Source organism: Melospiza georgiana, chromosome 5 (genome assembly GCF_028018845.1).
Source record: "Melospiza georgiana isolate bMelGeo1 chromosome 5, bMelGeo1.pri, whole genome shotgun sequence".
In the NCBI taxonomy this organism is placed as follows: domain Eukaryota; kingdom Metazoa; phylum Chordata; class Aves; order Passeriformes; family Passerellidae; genus Melospiza; species Melospiza georgiana.
Genome location: NC_080434.1, coordinates 4,301,478 through 4,323,486, shown reverse-complemented (window position 1 = coordinate 4,323,486; position 22,009 = coordinate 4,301,478). Strand labels below are relative to the sequence as shown.

The window sequence follows — 22,009 nt, the reverse complement described above, 5'->3', positions numbered from 1 at the left end:
TTTCTGCTAGGAAATGCTAGAAAATTTGCTGCCTCCGTGAAAGGTTTTGGGGTGGTTTTTTCCGGGCAGTTTCTGGGAGTGGGTGTGTGTGAAGGAAGTCACAGCAAATTTAGGCATTTCCTCTTGGATAATTATTACATATTTCCCATTCCTCAAACCCTGATGCCCCTGGGAATAAATTTGATATACATCTTGAAGTCAATTAATATTGTGAATAAAGAAATGTAAAAGCGGTAGAGAAGCTGAAGGAACTCTGCATTGATTTTGTTTAGTGTAACACGGTTTTCTGAGTATCTCGGAGTATACAAAGAAAGGCAATTAAAAAAAAGCATTACAATCTAGAGTTCTTTGTATTAAAATTATTAGTGGGAGGGATTAAATGTAGGCCAGAACATGTGTCTGAAATCATCTTATAATTACAATTTTACATTGCTGTAATCTTACAGTACCCTGACTTCATTATCTTGCACTTTTGAGTTCAACATTAGATTTGTATGAAGCAAAGGTATGTTACAGCCCTTGCTCATTAGTTCAGTTTTGTGCAGTTTTACTAATATATGTTAGACTCTGACTTCCATCACTCTGCTCTCAAGAATGTTTTTTCTAGAGTCTCTTATCTGTGAAAACAGCTGAGATTGAGGGATCTTTTTGAACCATTTGCACCAAGGGTTGGCAGACTTTTTTAATGATCTCTTACTAATATTAAAATGCAAATATATTGTCCTTTTCCTCCTTGGTATTATGTTGCTTGCAGTTTTATAAAATCAATGCTGTGTTTGTTCATTTTCCATGAACAAAAAATTGCTGACACATTTTTAAAGATTTCTCCCATAGCATCTGGAAACAGTTACCAGAGACCAGAGATCCACCAAGTGATTTTGTGCCATTTGAGCTCTGATCTAGCTCAGCGTTTTTGCAACAGGAGCTGCATTGTACTGCAAAACACAGAATGTTTAATGAAGTATGCCTTCAAAATTGTTACAAGTGGTTGGATGAGATGCTGGAATCAAGATATGAAGAACTCAGTATTGAGAATAACAGAGTGGGGTGCTCTCTCCTGTTGGGTGCAGTTTGTGGGTCTGTGACCTACCTGCAGAGACATTGGACATATTAACTTACGTTCCCTTTTCCCTGCCTCTGGAATGGTTCTTGGCTGAAGGGCTTCACAGAACTGAAATTAAATGTCTGTGAGGTTATCTGAGATGTTCAGATGGATAATACTTTTTGAAAGTATTAGATTTAGGTTTCCTGCTACTGAAATTGGTAACGCTCCTGCTGACTTCAGTGGGAGCAGAGTTAGGTGAGGAAAGTCTTTAAATATCCTCTTTATAAATCCAAAGGTCACTTACAATGCAAGGGTTTGTTTACAGGAGAAGTGGAGTTTACAGAACAGAATTTTTTTTTCAAAATAATTTTCTGTGGTGGATGAGGTAAGTAGTGAGGGGATTTGGACTAGTGTGTATATGAAATTACAGAAAGAAGAGGGAGAAAAGTTAGAGATTGGGAAGATCTTCTAATGCTGATATTAAATATGATAATTTTCTGGGGTTTGACTATGCTTTTTTTTTTTGAAATACATTTCTATTTCTCATATTTAATTATCACGATACAAAAATGTCCTAAATTTAACAATATGCCATGAAAACTGTTTTTGGTACTTTGTGCCTGACAGCCAAGATGACAAATCATTAAAATTAACAGAATGTTTTAATCCTCTATCATAAGGCTATCTGTTTTGATTAATTCCTAATAAAGTATTCTAGTCTATAGAAATTTTCTTCCTGTAGTTTGTTGTACCATACTTCTTTCAAACAGTAAGAATTGGTTGCTCCTATTTGCATGTGGAAATTCCTGCAGTTTGTGCCATTTTTTGAATTTCATGAACCAATGCTTGACTGGATTTGTTGGGGTTTGTTTGGTCTTGGTTTGCCTTTTTTTTTTTTCTTTTCTTACCTTGAGTATTCTTAAGGTACATCTTCCTATTTTAGGAAGAATATTTGCTAGTAAATGTGTTAAATGAAGAGCAGAGTGGTACAAGACAGTAGAAGAAAACATTTTGAAGTCAAGTTTGCACCCAGAGATTGGAGGATCGGGAACACTTAAAATTGCTCGGAAAACAGGATAGCATTTATGTAATTAAATTAAAACTAATAGCTAAGTTTCTTAACAGTGCTGTCAATTGATGATAACATTTTCCCTTTAACAACAGTGTACAGTCATGTATATATAAATAACCTATAGCAACACTGCACATAATAGCCTTTTCATAATGTCACTGCATTTGAGCTTTCCAGGGGAATGGCAAAGGTCATATCAATGGTTTATGGCTGTGGAATTATCCATGTGCTAGGCTATGGTTATCAGACATTCCTCACATTCCAGGTGTCTAATATTATAGTGCTTACATGCCAGTGCAGGACCAACTGCTGTGTCAAAGAAAAATGCTGCAGAAAACATGCATGGTATTACCCATTTCCATTTCTCTGTGGTCCCCTTTCCCTCCTAACCTTTCAAAATGTCATCTTTGCATTGAACTTGGCAATGTTAAACAGATAAATGAATTACAAATAGTGATTTGGTTGGAGGCTTTGCCCTACAGAAACAAATAGCTGGTATGCTGAGCTGGAAAATATTGGTTCTCCTTTTCACTTTTACTACCTTCAATGATGAAATGATGTGGTAAAATGTGTAGTTGAGTTCAGCGTGGGGTTTTTCTTCATTGATGGCAATTGTGAAGTGGAAAGCCAAAATAGTTTATCATAATCAGAAGGAAAAGGAAACAAAAAACCAAGCCAGCAGGCAGTTTGACCTGGTCCTGCAACCAGTGGGTGTGGGTCCCTTCCTTCCCAAATGCATTTTTCCCTTTCTGGGTCTCAGCTATTCAGTTCATGTGCCTTTTCACAGAAGCACCTGTGAGGGGACAGAGGGAGCTGACATTGAGCTAATGCCACCTCTTTGTAGCTGGGAGGAGGCAGTTCTGCTCGGCTTGCTTGCTGGTAGCACATGTTTATGGCAGTCATTAACATGCACACAGCATCTCATGGAGCTGGGAGGCAGAGCACTCCCTCTGTCTGCTGCCTGCTGGACTGAGAGCTTAACTTGTGTGTTCTCTGCTTCCTTCCTTTTGACTGTGTGTGAGAGAGAAGGACATCAGCTGCCCATTTTGTGTGGGTTCTTTTCTGTGGAAGAAGTAGGCAAGGTCTTTGGATGACCTGAAAATTTTCATTCATAGCTTTTCTGTATTGCGTAAAGCCTAGGGAGTTTGGGGATGCGTAGAACTTTTGAACATTGAGAACAAGGCTTTTAAAATAAAGAAATAAAAAGAGTATTAATTTTTGTTAATATATTGCAAGCACTTAATTTCTGATGTTTTTACATTACACTTGCAAAACTAAGTGAAGTAGGAAGGTGTTTTCTTGGAAAACAGACCTTTGGGACCTTAAAGATCATCCAGTTCCAGCTCCCCTGCCATGGATTGGGACATCTTTCATTAAACCAGCTTGCTCAGACTTCTGTACAGCCTGGCCTTGAACACTTCTAAGTATGAGGCATCCACTATTTTCCTGAGCAACCTGTTCCAATGTCTCACTGTCCTCGCAATAAAGAGTTTTTTCCTAATATCTGACCAAAACCTACTTTCTTTCACTTTGAATATGTCCTTTGCTTGTCTGAAGCTATATCATTCTTCCTGTAGTGGGTTTGTGGTTCAGCTATTTTTGCTATCAGGTTTTACTCTTGAATACTTGTGTTGCTGTTACAATAAATGGACTAAAAAACTTTGCAGTTATATTTTTGTTTCAAAGAACTTCTTCTCTATGTACAATACAATTTTTGTAGTAAAAATCGTAGCTGTATTGGCTTAAACTGGTGAAGTTCATAATAGATACTGGAAACTAAGAACTTTTGTCAAGATTCCTGGGGTTTTCCATATTGTGCAAGTTTAGTAAGTTATGTATAAATATAGTGAATTTAAGACTTTTTGTTGTAGTGTGGTTGCAGCAAAGTTTTTGTTGGCTTGTTTTCATTCTTGTCCTGGCAGTTTAATGTTTAACTAAATCAAAAAGAGCTGGAAAACATGTGAGGAATGAGTACAGTTTGCTACTGTAGTTAGTGCTTGTCTCCAAGCCCCAGCATTGGTGAGGTGCTGACTTGTTATTTCTAAGCAGGACTTGCTGAATATGTTGAACAGTTCGTGCTGTGCCACAGCATAGGAGACTGAGTTGGTCTGCAGGAAGGCAGCAATCAGAACTGATGATGGGCTGATATTGCCACTTCACGTGGGAGTGGTAGTGCAGCTGTCTCTCTGGAAGGCTGACTGGAAACTGAGGCACTCTTCAGCACACTGCCCTTTTCAGCAAAGCATTTCAAAAACACCTTGAGTACTCTGCCTAAATTACAGAGAAGAAACCACTTATTCAGTACTCTAAAAAGGTTTTTTAAAATCCCAAAACCTATGAGGACAGAAAAAGATTAGATTTTAGTTTCTACTTGGACCTTGTGTGCTTCCTGAATATAGTATTGTGTTTACCTGGTTGGCTGGCTAGCTAGACAAGAGTTTTTTAATGGAAAGTGTATTTTTCAAATACACTTAGATATATTTCAAATACACTTCTTAGATATTCTCTGAAACATCATTGAATGTGGTATATCTGTGTGAACCCACAGCTCACTTATAAATGGGAGTTATAGTAAATCACTGTCAGTAGGAGTTCAGTGCTGGAAACCAAGTTTTTGAGCTTGTTAAATAGTTGTGAGAGCCTGTTATCTGAGTAGTATGTGCTCAAATAATGTCACTTGGTTCTGGGTTGCTGTGAGGTAGAGAAATAATGTATGTCTCTTAGCATAATTCTCCATCTGCACGTTTGTACATTTTTCTTTACCAAGGAAACTCTGCAAAACCAAAAAATACATTTCTTTAAGGTCTGCTGTCTGTTGTAAATATTCAAGGACTTAAAAGAATTACAGGATAGAAATTGTGAGCTATTAAAAGTGGTACTATACCAGTATATTTTTTTAGAAAACTAGAATCAGTGCTTATTTCAAGTTTCCATTCTTGTACAAATTTGAGTGCTTTACCTCTCTTTGTATTACCAGAAGCAAAATAATCTGAAATCTGGAAAACAAGTGAAAATTCATGCAATGTATCCAGGAAACACTTGCTGCAGGAGTTAATAAATCTTTGTCTCCGTGAAGTGTATAACTGCTGTGAGTTCAGTCTCTGCAATTAGGTTTTGAGTATCCAGTGGTGCAGAATGTGAAGGTGCAGTACTGTTGCCTGTTACATATCCATTCTAGCCAGGAGTGTAGCTGTGAACATTTGACTATAAACCAATACCATTGTGTGCACGTGTGTGTTGTACAAAGACATTAGTGGTGCACATACTAGTGTCTACAGGCATACATTTAGTGTCATTACGTTTAATGTTATTGAGAATATCTCATCGTTAAGGGATGGATTACATTTTGTTTGAGCTATTAGTGATTCTGTTTTGGCATAGAAAAGGTAACATGCATGTTTGCTGTCTTTTGAGCACAGGCATTTGTTGACATTTGGTTGCACACATCTTGTGAACAAGGTAAACATGCATGACCTTACCATATTTGTTTATTTTACACCACTATTTCAAGCTGGGATTGCGACCATGCTGCTCCTTGTTTGATCTGTTCTAGCTGGTATTGATGTCCACTTAGTTACTCTTTCAAAATAATACCTGTAACAAAGTGGCAGTATATCTTAATAATATCCTTATTAAAAGGGTACCTACACAATTTAAAGTTTGTACATAATGTCTTGGCCTGATATCTGAATGGGATGCACTACTGTGTTAAGAACAGGGTGAAACATTTAGCAGCAGAAGTCCTGTCTCATGAATGAGCTTTTTTAAGAGAGAGATTTTGTGTGGGATTTGCTAGTTCATAACTTATAGAATTGAATTAACAAAGAATATGGCAAAAGGGGCAATTCTGCCCCTTTTGACAGGTAAGCAGCCTAATTACCACTTTTTAAAGTTAGGAAAGAGACAGCAATATAATTAATACAAAGTAAATGCATTTGGTTACAGCTTCAGCCACTGTAGTTTGTGGAAGAGAAAATTGTGTTCCCTATGCAATGTAATTTTCACACTGTTAGTGACCTCAGCCATAGTGAGCAGCAGTGCCTCTCTTTAACTCTGACCTGCAATGTGGAGCAGCTGCTGGGTCTCTCTTGCCATTCTGTGTGCACTCTGCTGCCTGCAAAAGAATTCATCCCACTTCAATTTAGTTACCCTTGCACACACTAAGGATTCTTGCATTCAGAATCCTGTACTCACTAGGGAAAGAGGGAAGCCTTCAGGTATGAAGTAGATGTACTGAATCTACCTCTCTAAGGAACCTAAAGGAGTAATTCAGGTTTGGTAACTGGCTTTTTGAAGTTAATGGGATTAATTGCACCCCTGAGTTTTATATAAGAAATTTGTCTTGAGTGCCTGAAATGAGTAAAATCCATGTTTGTAAGCATATTTAGTATGGGATTAGAATGCATGTTTATACATCCTTCAAAGCAGTAATGCCCTATAGCATTAAAAAGTTAGGTAAAAATTGAATTGATTTTGAGATCCAACTTGAGCACTAAATTCAGGAGGTTTGATGAAGAATTGAGAACATTTTTCTACTTCTGTTTGTACGTTCCTTTCATTGATTAAAATTTTACATTGGCTTCTCTAAAGCTATGGATCAAAATAAGAATTAAATACTTTCAGTTATCCTTTTGCAAAATAAAAAAAAAACAATTGATACTGATTTTATGTTACAATTCTGTGTAATTGTGCTAACTGAAAGTGCTTGAAGGAAACTTTTTGTAAACTGTTGTATTGGTGAGTATTACTGTGGATAAACCATCTGTACACCCTTCTGTAAGGGTGTATGGATTCCAGACAACTGTGCATGCAATCTTTCCATCACTGGATTTCTTCTCTTGTATTTTAATAGATTGCCCATTTCTGCACATCTGAATAGCAGCTTATGTTTTGTCTTCTCATTTCGTTGGAGTTTGGAGAAGAGGTATATTTTTCAGAAAAATTTCTGTCAAGAAAAAGTGCTAACAAATGCTGCACTGTAAAAGAATTAATGTGTAATATACATCACTATATATGAGAAATGAATGAAATTTAATCCATACAACATTTTGTGTAAGTGTCACACGGGATCTTGCTATGCAACAAAGCACATGAGATCATTTTGGGTATTTGGAGAAAGTTCTCAAATGCACATTGAAGTTGCTATAAAAGTTGAGCATTGACCCTAGTTACAACTGAATTCCAAACTAAAAACTTGACTCTTGACTGTGGGTCAAGTACCATGCAGCAAAGAAGATGTTCTTGGAAGTAATTTTGAAAAGCATTAAGATGAACCTGTTAATAATTCTCAGGTATTTGTGTACCTCTTACAAACCTGTGTTTTCTTCCTTTCTAACTGAGGTAAAATAATTTCAGGTTTGAGCAGGGTAGGGTTGTTTCTCATGTGTGTGTCTCCTTCCCACTGCCCCCCACTGCCATTTTCTAAGATCTGCCTACTGTAACCTTCTTCTTCTTTTTTCTATTGATAGAGTTGTAATCATAATATGTATAACTTATGTTTCATTATTACAGTTTATTTAATCCTGAATGGATTTTGGAGAAAAAAGGAGTCTGAGAAGGAATGCAGCAGAGTCCAGCATTTCTCTTGCATAGAACAGTTTGTTCAAAGTAGTGTGTTTGTGTGTATATACATATATGTGCATACACATTTTTAAGAACATGCCTTTTGATATTCTCAGGTCACAGAAATGGGCTATATATTTTACTGCTATATGTGATGTTTTGCTATTACATATAGCAGTTTTACTGCTATAAGTAATAAATGCCTCATTTTTGTGGACCTCAGTCTTGGAAAGAAGCCTGTCTTCTATGTATTTCTAGTTCTGGGGACTTCAAAATGTGATTTATATCAAATAAGAAAGTTGTCCAAATGAAGCAGTATTTCTGCACTGACAGTCCATCAGTCTGCAGTTATGGTTCCATTTTCCAGTGTCTTCACCCTCATTTTTTTCAGAGCATGGTGCTCATAACACCAAGGTTTTGGGTTCCATCTCTGTGTGGGCCATTCCCTTAAGAGTTGAATCGATGATCCTTGTTGAGTCCCTTCCAACTCAGAATATGCTGTGGTTCTGTGATTCATTATTAACTTTAGCTGCATATACTGACTTATTCTTACAGGTATGGCTGTAGAAGCAAGAACATCTATTAATGGCAACACATAGATTATTGCAGAATCTGCATTTAAGAGCTTAACTGGCTAACTTTGTATTTTGAAAACTTTAAAGAAAAATGTGGATTTGATATGATAATAGAGGTCTTCAGTTTGTAAACTGCATTTGTCTCCTAAGTCTCCCCAAGCCTCTGTAAAGTGATTAACATAATCATGGATTGTTTACATAATGGAATTGCAGAATGCTTCCTGGTTTTCCTTAAAATAGCCACTTCTTATGCACACCTGCCTCTTGTTCACTAAGGTTAAAAAAATAAAAAGGCACCCCTAGGTGAGAATACTTAAGCTTAATGATATGCATTAAGAAATCCAAGCCTTTTATTAACTAATTGAACTTCATTGGATACTAAATATGGACTTCAAAGCAATCTTTAGAGTATTGGCATTCTTTTAGGAACATCTAAATGTCTGGCTACAAACTGAAACTAAATATTATGGACTACCCTTAGAATATCAGTTCCCAAGACATGCAGCATTTAATCCTCTATTATGGTGCAATAAACCTCATTTTTCTTGGATGACATTTAATGAATGTAATGGCAGTCCATCTATCATAGGTTACTCTGTGTCACAGATAATGATCTTCACACAGACAAGATTCCTTCAGTCCTTGTTCCTAGATATTATTTCCTGTCCAATTACATCTTGTAACTCTCTGCTCTCAACTTTTGTCTTGCAAATTTTCCCTTGCTTCCTGTTGTGTTAATTTTATCTGTTTGTCATACGTATTTGGAAAGTAAATAGTGGTTATGTTGTGTTCTGAGGGCCATAAGCAATCAGGTATCGATCGCCTTGTGCTGATTGCTGTTCAGTTGTAAAATGATGCATCAGGCTCAAAAATTATGTGCTATTAAAAGACTCTGGAACAAAAAAGGGAGTAATGGGAATGTTACCCTCTTAGGTAATTGTGATCTTATTATGGACAAACCTTCTCATGTTTTAAAAATCTACTCTGCAGCAGTTCTGATCTTAAGGATGCGATGTTCAAGCATGATCCAGCAGAGCAGGATTCATGAAACAAATTGTCCTGTACTGCCTATCTTTTTGGACATCTGTCTCTCTCTTCTCATTTTTTTTTAAGGTCCATTGTGGGTCACTCAAGTACTTTTCCAGAGTGTTTTAGTGTCTCTTTAATTTATGGAGTGTCTGGGATGAGAGAATGGCTGTTATTCATTCCTATCATATCTGGTTTCAGACAGGTGAGAACACCTGGACAGAACATTTGCATGATCAGAGTCAAATGCAGTCTAACCTAGAGAATGTGCTATTTATAGGAAGAAGTGAGTATTTGATTAAAAATAAAATTAGTGTACAGTGCAGATGAAAAGTCAGGGTTGTACTGGGCTTATATCCCTGCATAGAGGTGATCTAAAAACCACATCATGACTGTTGCTAGCTCTGGTGTGTAAATTTGGTGAACGTGTTGAATGTTTATTAAAAGCTATCTGGCTTTGTTCATATGAGTTTGAGTCCATACTGTGATTTCTATGTTGCTATATGGCATTTCAAATATATTTCCTACTAGAACTACCTGAATTGAGTTTTGAGTTAGTGTTGTGATGTTGAGGTAAGGATGACACTGAACTTTGTTCTTCAGTTTGTTTCACGAACATCTACACTTGTAATCAAATTTGAGACAGGACTTTCTTCACAGATAGGTGTGCCCTTGAAGCTGGCACATTTTGTTCACAGGACTAACCAGATTCACCAAAGCACTGTTGCTTTTATGTGATTGATGCTTCCTCTGAGCATTAGTGGCCTGGGAACTCTTTGACATGGATGCCCTGTGTTCAGCCTGCTGCATGCTGCCTGCCTGAAATTGTGCTTGTATTTACCCTGGAGTTGAAAGGCTTCTCCTGCTTCCCTAAGAGCCATCCCTTTCTCTCTAGCTATTACTATTTACAACAGAGCAGTAATCTTTGAAGTGGTGCTGGTGTTTATAAGTGGGCAGCATTTGGGCAGCTGTTTGGTATGGCAGCACTAGGCCAGCTGTTGGCCTGCTGAGCTGCACAGCTGGATCCTGGCCGTGGCAGCACAGCTTCTGCTGCCCAGAGAGGAGGAGCAAGGTGGCAGGTCAGAGCTGGGGTGTCTGGAGAGTCCTTGTTGCAGCCCCACTCAGGGCTGTGCCAGTGTCTGGGTTTAAAGATGCAGGTCAGCAGTGTGAGAGGATACAATGCATAGGCTTGACTTGACACAGACCTTCTCTGGCCCTTGAAATCACTGGCAAGTTGACAGCCTGCTTGTGCTGCTTATAATCTGTATTTTTGTGTCCTGGTGCTCCAAATGCAATTCCACATTGGTAATTTTATCTGTATTTTATAACAGTTTTTGGTGTGTTTAGTGGTTAACATAGCAGTTTATAAGTGGCAATAAATCAGCAAATTTGTGTTATACTTGCAAATTTGTTCAGAACCTCAATAAAGTGTTAGTAACTTTCACTGGATTATGAGGTAAACTTTGGAGAAATATGAGGAAGTGGATTCATGTTTGCAATTTAAAAGACATAAATTGAAAAAGAATCAATATTCAAAATGTTTTGAATCCTGAGAGCCTTGTTCTTTGTGACTTTTGCAACCCTAGCTTGAAGAAATGCTGTTCAACTTAGAGAATTGGTAGGTCGTATTCATTGATGATGATGATAATAAAGATTATAGTGGGGCAATTATTTCTAAATCAAATTGTTTTTTACAGCTGCATAAAGAATTAAAGATTTTTGTAAGGTACTTTCTATCTGCTGTTTTGTACACAAAATCCAACTCAGTTTGTAAAAGACAAAAATGTACTATTCTTTTCTTTTGCTTTTCTCACAAAAGTGTCGATAAACCTGTTTCTTTTGGTCAAGAATTAATAAAGAAAAAATCCTGAAACATATGAATTAGCTTTTTATTTGTGTAGAATTTTAATAGTGAAATGAAAAAACAGTCTTAGGTGATGAAACTTAATCAGCAGTGAGCAAAGGAGTGCTGCTTGTGTGTCCCACAAATTTCTCTTCATCATGCCACTCTGGGGTTTTTTTTTTTTAAACTCTAGATATCTACTTAATCTTATTGTCACTATGGCAACAATAAAACCTTAAATTTCCTGTTCTTTCTATTAAATATATCACTATGCTAGAGGTGGCATTTATCTGTGGATTTATCAATAGGAAACTCAATACTAATTTTTTTTTAAAAGGACCAAAAGATGATCACATAAAGCTTTGTTCAGCCTCAGTTGGGAAAGAGCCCATGTATTATATTTATCACTCTAGTTCTTATAACAAATAAATGCTCTATTATTGAAGTGAAAAACTGTAATAGTCTGCCTGCAAAAGCAACATATGAACATCTAAGGCCTGTTAAATGTTACTTGTAGTGTCTACTCTGTGCACACTGCTGCTTGTTTTATTCATGTGCAGGGATTGATAAGTGCTGCTAACTGCATCCTAGGTGGCTTTCTGTGGTCATTAGAAACAGTGATGTTGAAATCTTGTACTCTGTTCACTGACTTGAAGTTGAAGGGTCCAGTTTTCCTGGGGACAAATAGGAATATAGATAATTTCTTCTTTTTAAAGCTGTTGGTTGTTGTTTAATTTTAGACTGTCAAATGTGAAGGATGTTGCAGTGGATTTCTCACATGAGTTCCTGTACTGAAAAATGTTTGCAATAATATGTTCTGCTTTAAGAGGAAAAAAACCAACTTGCTCTTCTTTCTCCTTGCTATGTTTCTTCAGCTTCTGTCATAATAGGAATGAATATGAAAAACATATGTGGAAGGGAGAAAAGCTATATCACTGAATTGTTTCCTTGTTGTAGGTTGACAAAGCCCTTGTCATTTGCGGATTGTGTTGGGGATGAATTGCCGTGGGGATGGGAAGCCGCGTGTGACCCTCAGATTGGTGTCTACTACATTGACCACATAAACCGTAAGTACTTTTGGTTTGCCATGCTGGTTATAAAAGACAGCTCATCTTGATTAGACTCAGAATTCTTGATTAGAATCAAAATGCTGGGGAAAATTTGCCCTTTGGTATAACATTATTGGTTTTTAAATGCTTACAGGAAAATCTGCTGGTATAAAATGGCGACGTCTGTTTCTACATATATTTCCAATTGCATAGGGAATATGTCTTAACCATGTAAAACTAGCAAAATATGAAATACAATGCTATTCAGGCCTGCTAAGTGAATATATTCCTGAAAGCATTTCTATTTTCTCTTTATACATTTTTACTCCATATTGATATGTTTTTCTATTTTCCCAGAAATAGTCTTTAACAGCACAATAGCAAAGGTTCTATTTGAGATCAGCTCCTGAATCTAGGTACGTGCATCTGTGCTAGCAGTACCTATACTAACCTAAAAATTAGCAGGTATCTACAGCCATTTCAGAACCTTGAAGTTAGCAGAGGCAACTGCACATGGTCAGTAGATGTGGTATGGACAGTAAGAGACCAGTGGCCTTCTGAATCTGGCATCTCAAAGTGGCATCTCAAATGTAGGGGCAAGTGAATCCACCCTGCCTTGTCTAAGCCACTTTTGCAGTCACAAGATCTCTAGTCAGTACAGTTGGTATAATGTAAAATGTGATGTATGCTGACTGGTTGGCTGTCTGCTTTGCAGATGAGATAATTTAACCTCCTTTGGTTGGGTTGGACTAGAACTCTGATAACTAGAATGGGACATTAGGTATCAGCTGTACTTGTTAAGCACCTGCAGATAGACACCTAATATTGAACTGTATCCCACCCAATAACCTCATTTGTGATCTTAATTACAAAGCCTTGCTTTGCAGTGAGAGTCCTCTGATCTTACATACAGTGTTAGACACTCCTGAACTTTTAAACATACAAGCATCCTTGATTGAATTCAAAAGGTGAAGAAAGTAAAGGGTTTTCTTCTGAATCTAAATGCGATTATCAGCATAAAATTGTCTCTGACTTCTACTTTGGCCAAAATTATATACACCAGTAAAATTTTGAGAGCCAAATTGCATTTCTGGGTGTTTTGAGAGTGCTTTCAGATCACTGCACTCTGATTGTGCTCTTTATATTTCATGCTTGTTCAAAATTTTTAATCAGTTCTAAAAACCTCTTGTAACTTTGTTGCCTGTTTTATTAAGAAAGAATTTAACTGCTTTCTTTACTCTTAAACGTTATACCTGTGCATTGAAAGTGAATTCCTGAGTATTAGCAGCTATTCATGGTTTGAAATTTTGATATACTTAAAGGCAGTTTCCATCCCTTGTTTGTTCAGTAGTGTTCTTGATTCCTCTTAAATTAATGTATGTATTCCTTTGTAGCAACTTCAGTGAAACTTATTTTTTAAGTGGTGTATTTTAGTTATGTGCACTGTATTTTGCACAGTGTTTTGGTGAGAGTACTCTCCAGTTGCTGGGTGGTAAGCTGCCTAAGAATTTTACAAGTAGGTGATTTGTTTGATGCACCAGAAATGGAGATTATAACTTCTACTTCATCTGACTAGGGCACATGCAACGTTTTGATGCTATTGAAATCTCTGGTATGGAGGTCACTTAAAATGAGTGGAGAAAAGCCTTTCTAGAAAACAGGTTTTGTGTCTGCTTAGTGCTTTATTGGTTTTGTAACAAGTCAGATGTGCTGAGTATGCTATTTGGATTTGAACTGTTGAAATTCCCTGTCAGGACAGTGGCTGTGTTAGAACAAGGAAGACTCTTTTACTCTTTTGAAAGTGGTTTTGTTAATTCTCTATGCTACTGGACAAAGAAGCCAAATGAGGGAGAAAAACTGTACCTACTGCTAGGAGGAAAAACAAATAGATGCCTGAAAACAGTTTGGATAAACTAGAATTTCAGGACTCATAAATAGCAGCTTGAGGGATAGCACCTTGGGAAGAAATCTGCTGCCATGTGTTAGGCTGGGAGAGGGGACTAACGATGCTTCATGTTCGCTGCTGTCTGGCTGAATTTATTTCAGCAAAATATTTGACGGAAGGCCCACTGAGTCTCTACTTTTGCATCCCATAATTAATTATTCTGAACAACTGCTCTCATATCTGTCCTTTTTCTCATTTGTTTTTCTACTGTTGTTCCTACTGTGTGCCTCTCTACAAAGCTACATTTGATCCAGCTGTGAAGTTTCAGGTTGTCCACAGGACTTGGACCAGTTTTACTATGATGACTGCAAATTTATTATATTTCTCAAGCAGCCCACAGAGCTAGGGAGGAGTAGGTTGCTATTGCTACTCATGGTTGTTCCCTCCTTTTCTGTAAAAATTCGAGGTTGAAAATGTAAGGGTGGAGTTTCCATTAATGATCAGATAGGTACTTGCTGCAGTGGATACTGACAAAACTCCCCAATAATTTAGAGAAAGCAACTGCACCTTGCAAAGTTCTGAAACTGCTACTGAATTTTTATAAAGTAATTTTTCAAAAAATTATGTAAATCAATATACATGTTATTTTTTTTCAAAATATTTTCCTCATCTGTGCAATTATTTGTCTTGATCTTTTTCCTTCCCTTCTCTCACATAAACCTGAGAAAAACCTCCTCTTCTCTTCTGCAGAGGGTTAAGAGTTTTTCTGCAGAGTGAGCAGTCTGCAAATGCAGAACAATCCCTCAGATTATTTTGGTGTCAATAGGTTTAAGGATAATTTAGTTTTATTTTATTCTCACATTTTCTATATTTTCTATATTTAATTTTTTTTTCGCCCCCAAATACAGTTTGGGTTTTTCAATAGCCTTAGAGCTTTCTCATGGTCCCACTTTGAGAAGCACTGACTGAGGTCATTACTTTATGAATATATTACCCCAATTAGGAGTTTTAATGCGATGCTTTCAGCTTCAAGGGAGACCAGATTACAGGCCATCTGGCAAGGCAGAACATGCATACAATCTGGGCAGCTAATACTGTAAGAACTTAAATGCCTACCCTGTGCTTCAGTAGCACCCTTTGTTAGAGGATGACTGAAAGGATATTATTTGGTGGGCAGGGCCTGAGGAGTTTGTTTTGCACAAGATCCTGATTACTGTGGTTTGAGAGAGCCCAAAGATTTTATGACTTATGCTGTTGACTCTTGTAGTCATTATTGCATACCTGTTCTCTTGTGTTCATCTACTTCAGCTAATTTGCTAACATTTACTAATTTTGCTAAACAACATGGTTAGGAATTCAAGGCCATACAAAAAATAATACATAACATATTACTCCACTTTATTTCATGTATTTGCAGGTGAAGTCATCACTTTCAATCTTTTTCCAGTTCTTCTGTGGAGTTTTCCATATCAAGCATTAAGTGTCTGAGATGTAAACATTTATGTTCTTAGGGCTTGGATTTGCAAACACCTTTAAGTTGATATAATCTGTGAAAGTATTGTTCCTGCTCTATTGCTACATCTGGCCTTTTGTTCTGTCTCTGCAATGTTTTTGCTTATACTGCCATGAACATTTGCATGGCCAGACAGTGAATCAGATCAGGGAGCTGATTCAAGTTGAAACTAATCTGGTATGGGGGAGGAAAAAAAAGTTGCTATTTGTTCTCCTTTCCACACCTCTATTTATGCAAGCAAGAAAAGGAAGGTGACCTGGGGATATGAATGAACAGTCAGGTGGAAGAGATGGAGGATAGATACTTTTCACAGTAGCAATGGTTAAAGGCATTTGAAATTACACCCTGGAATTTTCATCTGTTCTGTGCCAGAAAACAGTTTTAACTCTGAGGCTGTGACTTCCAGGTGCACTTCTCAGGTGGTGGTGGCAGCTGAAGTAGCAGCCATTGCTTGATCCAGTTCCTGTCCCCACATTGTGTCCACATGAGGATATGCAGTAAACAAGGACAACAGGGAAGGCCTCTGTTTCCTGAGGTGTGAGTTGTTTTCCACCTCCTTTCCCTTGCCCCAGCTGCTCAGGTTTTCTGATCTGGACCAGTCTATGGTATGTTTAGATGAACAGTTGTGGGGTAATGGCAGAAAGAAAAGGAAACTTCTGGTTTGAAGTGCGAGGTCTGAGAGGATCCTGTACTGTGACAAGTTCTGCCTTGCCTTCAGCAGCCTATTTGTTCCTAAATAACTTACCCCACTTACTTTCAATTCTTATCTTCCAGATAAGTCTCAGGAATAACAGGGCAAATGGTTGTTTTCTTCATTGGATTAATCTAGTTAACTCAGAAAACAAATACTCTGCTGTTAGTAGTGTTTAGTGGCAAAGGTGGCAGAATGGCAATGAATGACAGCTTTTAAAAGATAATAATAGTAGTTTTTCCTAGCTCTGTACAGTTTCAGACCATCACATCACTTTCTTTTTGCCAGTCTGTGTTTAATATGATGATTCTTCTCCCTGAACTCTACCCAGCACTTTTCTTCAAAATGGAGTTGGACAACTACCTTCTCTGCTTCTGCTTCAGCTTCTCCCTACTTAATTTCAACTGTCTCTTTTGGAAGTATAAATGTATCTTTCCCAGAAACATCCTTCTATCACGGTTTCATCCACAAAGAAAAAGAAAAAATTGAGTCAGTGATGCTAAAAAAAAAAAAAAAGGAGAGAAAAGGCTAGCTATTTACACTGTTTCACACTTGCAGCACAATGTTTTAACTATAAGAGTTCTATTTCTTGTTGTAATCTTAAAGGTTTTCATGCTACTTTATGCTTGTGCAACTGGTTTATCTAAGACAGGGACTTTTGTGGACAGACTGCTCCAGCCTGGGAGTCTGGTACATCTGCATCTATGAAAGTAGGCTGGATTGATTTTCAGAAAAGGAAGAATCTGAAAATCCCACCAGGAGTCTGTAATTACCAATAGCTTGAGGGAGTCAAATGCAGAATCATCACAAATGTTCCCGGTTTGTTCCCATGACCTACCACCATCTTCTAAGCAAGTGGTGGCATGCAATACTTGTGAGGACTCTCTGCTGTCAGCAAATGCACGTGGCAGAAACCCAAGTGCAATATGTGTTACCCTGAATGTTTTTTGTAGGTATTTTCTCTGTGTTCTGGCTGTAGGAACGGATTAGAGTAATCTGGTGCATGCTGGCTGCAGAAGGAGGGCTCAAGTAGTGAAGGCTCTGGATAAAACATGATTTTACCTGCTGGCATTTATGTTAAGATCATACTTGCATCTTTTTCTTATGTCTTTGTTCTGCTAGCCTTAGCAGCAGAACATTACCTGCTTGCTTGATAATATAGACCAAAATCCTCAGAGTTACTACTGCATTTCACTCTGAAACATAGAAGCATATGCTATCCCATATCTGGAAGAAACTAATAGTAAAAATATTTGAATTAATCTTTTTTGGAAATCTGCTCATACTTGGAGAGTATAGCTGGAAAAAGTTCTCATTTTATCTCATTGCCCAAATTCAAGCACAAAATTATTTAATGGAAAAGTGAAGAAAGTGTCTGGAAGAGAGAGGTCACTTTTTGTATGAAAGTTTGATGGTAGGAAACAAGCTGTAGAGAGGTCAGTTTTGAACATCCTCTAAATAATGCAGTTTTCATCCATGTCTCTCTTTAGAACACGTATTCCATTTAATTATGTGATAGAATGTGATTTTCTTTGAGTATCCAGCAATGTCTTAGATCATTTTTAATATGTCATCTTTTTTGCTTGCATGGTCTTACTGAAACTGCTGTCTCTGTAATGTGCAATTCTTTATTTTTACGTACCTATTGAACAAAAATGTCAGTATGAAATGACGCAATATTTGCTTGTGAAACCTTCCACAAATTTTTGAGTACAGATTGCTTTTATTGTTGTTTGAGTTTGAATTGCAAGTATTTTAAAAAACAGGGAGGAAAGAAAGGAAGAAGGAAAAAAAATTCAGAAAGCATTTACCATGTAAACAATAAAGTACATTTCTTAAGACAGTCCGGTAATACTTGGTTATTCTCCCTGAAACTAGCAGAAGTACTGGAGGATTGAAAGCCAGTTTGTGTATCAAGTAATGTGGGATATACTTGTAGAATAAACATATCCATAGTGATTGTGTAATGCCGTTGATAAAATTGCTTTCATCAACCACCACTTAGCTAATTTGTACTATCCTGTGGTAACTGGTATCTAACAACATTTCTCCTCTTCTGATACTATATGTCAGAGGGTTGTTCTTGGTTTTGTTGTGCCATCTTGAGACATTTTTGTGCAAGTTACCATTAAAATCTTGATTCTCCTTTGCTGTGCCTGGCCCTAGTTCGGCTTGCCTGCAGCCCTTAACCAAGAGCTTGCCCTCAGTGTGCAGCAGGATGCTTTGAAGGTATCTCCTTCTCAAACCACCTCCATGGAATAGGATGTAATCCTGCCAAAGCAAAGTTATTGAGGACTGTTGAAAAACAAATCTGTATTTAGCTTGTACATTTTCTTCAGCAGCTAGGCTCAGGAGCAGTTCCAGTGGTGAGGGATCCTGAATGTAGTCAGCTGTTGGGTTTAGGGGTTTGAGGTCTTCAACTCCCTTGAAGGTGGGGTTTGTTTGGCTGGAAGGGGTAATCCTGTAATTATTATGCACGATAACCAGAGATGTCAGATAACTCTGGTGTAGTGGAGTTATCTTTTCATCACTTATTGTTTCAGGCAAAGAAATTGCCACCTTGACACAGAGTATTGAGCTCAACCATGGCATGGAGCAGTAGTTCTGCAGCAGTCACAGCTACCCTTGTCAGGGCTCAGCCACTGCTTCCTGTCTGGTAGTCCAAGTTTCTAGGTTTGGGAATATTGCTGTAAGTTAGTATATATATAGAGGGAGAAGGTATGCAGTGTTGATGAGTAGATCCACACTTAAGAATGCAATGGATTACTAGATCTGTAAGTAGGTTACTGTTGCCAGAAAAAAGATCTTTCCCCAGCTGGATTGTTCTTCCTACTTTGTACTGGCTCACTGGACCATGTCACAGCTCACCTAAAAGTTCTCATCCCTACAGATCTTAGGTCTCTGGTCCTCATTTCTTGCCAGGTCAGCTAATTTCCCTTGGGACAGCCTCTCCTCTGAGATGGTGATTCTGCAACAGTTACAAGCTGAAATAATATGGGCATATGTTTTAACAGACTTCTCTCTTCAGAATGAAAAGTATGTAATTGTTTCGTCTCCTTTTGGTGTGTATGTGTCCTCCTCAAGGAGCAATCTAGCATATCTGGCTTGTTTTTTTAGAGGGGCCTCTTGAAAGTATTGTTCTCTAACTGTGTTGCCTGAATGCAACTGTCTCTGACTGAACACAACTTACATGTGGGCTGTTCTAGAACCAGTGGATGCTATTATTTTGTTTGGCAAGGGGAGTTGTTGGAAAACTATTGCTTCCACATATTGTTAATCCTGTAGTAAAATGTCCAATTCTCTTATGTCCAGCAGTGGGGTGTCAGGGAGCCATTCCTTTCCCAGTGGGATTTTCTAGTGGGATTGTAATTCCATTTATTTTAGGGAAATAAGATCTACTGCTGATAAAGTAATAGTTTCCTTCTGTTGAAGTAGACTGTAAAAATTTGGCAGAACTTCCTCCCAGCAGACAGGAACATAACATGTGAAAATACCTAATTTTAAAAAATTTGGCATGCCTGACTCTCACCTGTATCCAATGTATAATATATATCCTATGTATAATTACAAAGACATGCATAACACTGCTGCCCTTGAAGCATGCTTTTGCCAAAAGAACAATCAAAACTTCCAAGACATAAAGTCAGCCCTGACATTTTGATTTTGAATTATTGTTCTGGCCAGATTTATTTTTTTCCTGAGTTTTAGTGTATCAAACTTTGGTGGCAGTGAGCCAGGAAGAGTGCATTTCATGAATAGCAGTGTGATTAAAGCCAGCACAGCTTCCTCTTCTACGTTACAGGGCTGTGATCATTTCAGTGACAGGAATGTCCTTGGGTGGAGCATGCCATCCTGCCATTTGTGTGGTTCCCTGGGTGAGAGCACAGAATTTCCCCCAGTGTGGGTAGTCACTCAGATCTGTAAAAATAGGAGGAAATAAACTGCTTCTTTATTGGGGTTTTAAAATAAATTTATTAGCTATGCACTTGCAGTAATTTGTTTCAAGTTTAATTAATTTGTTTTAAATTAAACTATCTTAATAGAATTGAATAATTTTGCTTTGCAAGAACCTTTGCTTACTTGATGCTACATCCAGGTCAAATTAGGAATAAGTAGCCTGAGTATTACACACACTGCCATCCTCTTCATTCTGTTACTATGCATCATAATTTTGCATTGTGATTGGATAGAGGAAGTTGATATACACAATTGGTTTTTAATCTAAGCTGTATCTTCACAGAGCCTGATGAAGCCTATTTGTTGAAAAATCATTTGAAGTAGATTCCTTTAGTTCATATCTAAGTTTATGCAGTAGATGTTGGAGAGGCCTTGCCAAGAGGAGGTGGTTTGTTCATTTTCCACTGTTGATTATTGAAGTTCAGTTTGCATTTTCTAGAACATTTTCAGATGCAGCTCTAGAGCTCTGTCTAGTGTTCATTACCAATGCTTACTCCTCACCTGAGGAGCAGAAATCACATCTCCCCATCTGCCCAGCTGGCAATCTGCTGCTTTATTCGTGTCCACTGCAGACAGGGTCCTGTTGCAGTCCCCAGTGGGAACATTTATATGCCTTAGAAAAGAAATGAGATCTCCCTACTTTACTTTACATTAGCTGTTGAATAATAAGGAGAGGAAAAAGTTTGGATGTTCCTTGTGGTTTAAATCTCACTCTGGTTTAAGCATGAAAGGCTTCACAACTAATTTTCAAATGTTCAGAAAACTTTTCCATCAATGAATTGCATGTAACTATCCCAATAATATTCTTGTGCGTACAAGTTTGACCTTAGCAGCAGGTGCTTGAAAAATTCTTGTCCATGGAAAAAAATCCTTATCTTTTCTGAGGCTTTATTCTGAGAAGTATAAATATTTGTTTTTGAAAGAGCGCTGCTTAAAAAAAAATTATCGGCTCTTGGAAGGTGTATGTGCTCAAATGAACATACTTTTCAGTGCTACATTTCAAAATGTAGTGCTACAGAAACAGAAATATCATCCATAGTTCTGTCTTTGGGGTTTTTTTCCTCCTTGGAGTAAGCCTACTCATAAAAATAGAGATAACTGAGAAGTATAGATAACAAACATAAGGTGCTGTTATACAGGCACAAGTTTTTCCATATATATATATATATATATATATATATATATATATATATATATATATATGAACAACTTGCCAGACAAGAGGCATGCATTTTTGGGTTTTCTACTTCATGCTATTTAAGGAAAGTGCAGAGTAAAATTCTTCAGAGTCTTCTCTGGTAAAAGTTGAGTAACAATTCTAGGATAATCATTCCATACTGCTTTGTTTTTTCCATGGTAATGTATTTACACAGCAGAGCATTTGTTCCAGAATAAATACATGCAGTTAGAATTGACTGAGAGTAATTTGACCAGCCAATGTACCTACACATGCAAATGCCCAAACGTTGGTGAATGCTGAAGTTAGTGTGCAGTTTTGTTTTTTTTTAATGCAGGGTCACCTTTAACTCATTTATGACTATCAGTATAAAAGATAGTAGCTCATATAATCATAATATTGTTTTGTACTTGCAGCTTGGAGATGCAAAAAGGAAATGTTTGATTGTATTTGTCAGCAATAGAAAATAATCTGCTGTTGATCAGCTTTGTCCTTCTCTTGCAGTCACAAGGACAGGGCATCTGTAGGCCACATTTTAGAACTCTGCAGGCTACATTTGGTCTTTGGGCTGCATGTTGAGCAATCCTCACTTAAAACCTACAAAGCAATTACCT

At 37.5% G+C, this 22,009-nt stretch overlaps 1 protein-coding gene across 1 annotated transcript in view; it reads left to right on the top strand.

Annotated features, from left to right (window-relative positions):
* The window catches only part of WWC2 (WW and C2 domain containing 2), a 94,463-nt gene that overhangs the window by 22,115 nt on the left and 50,339 nt on the right, over positions 1-22,009 (top strand). The window contains exon 2 of the mRNA XM_058024472.1: positions 12,081-12,190. Within this exon, the coding sequence (XP_057880455.1) occupies positions 12,081-12,190 (110 nt within the window). The remainder of the gene's footprint in view (positions 1-12,080; positions 12,191-22,009) is intronic.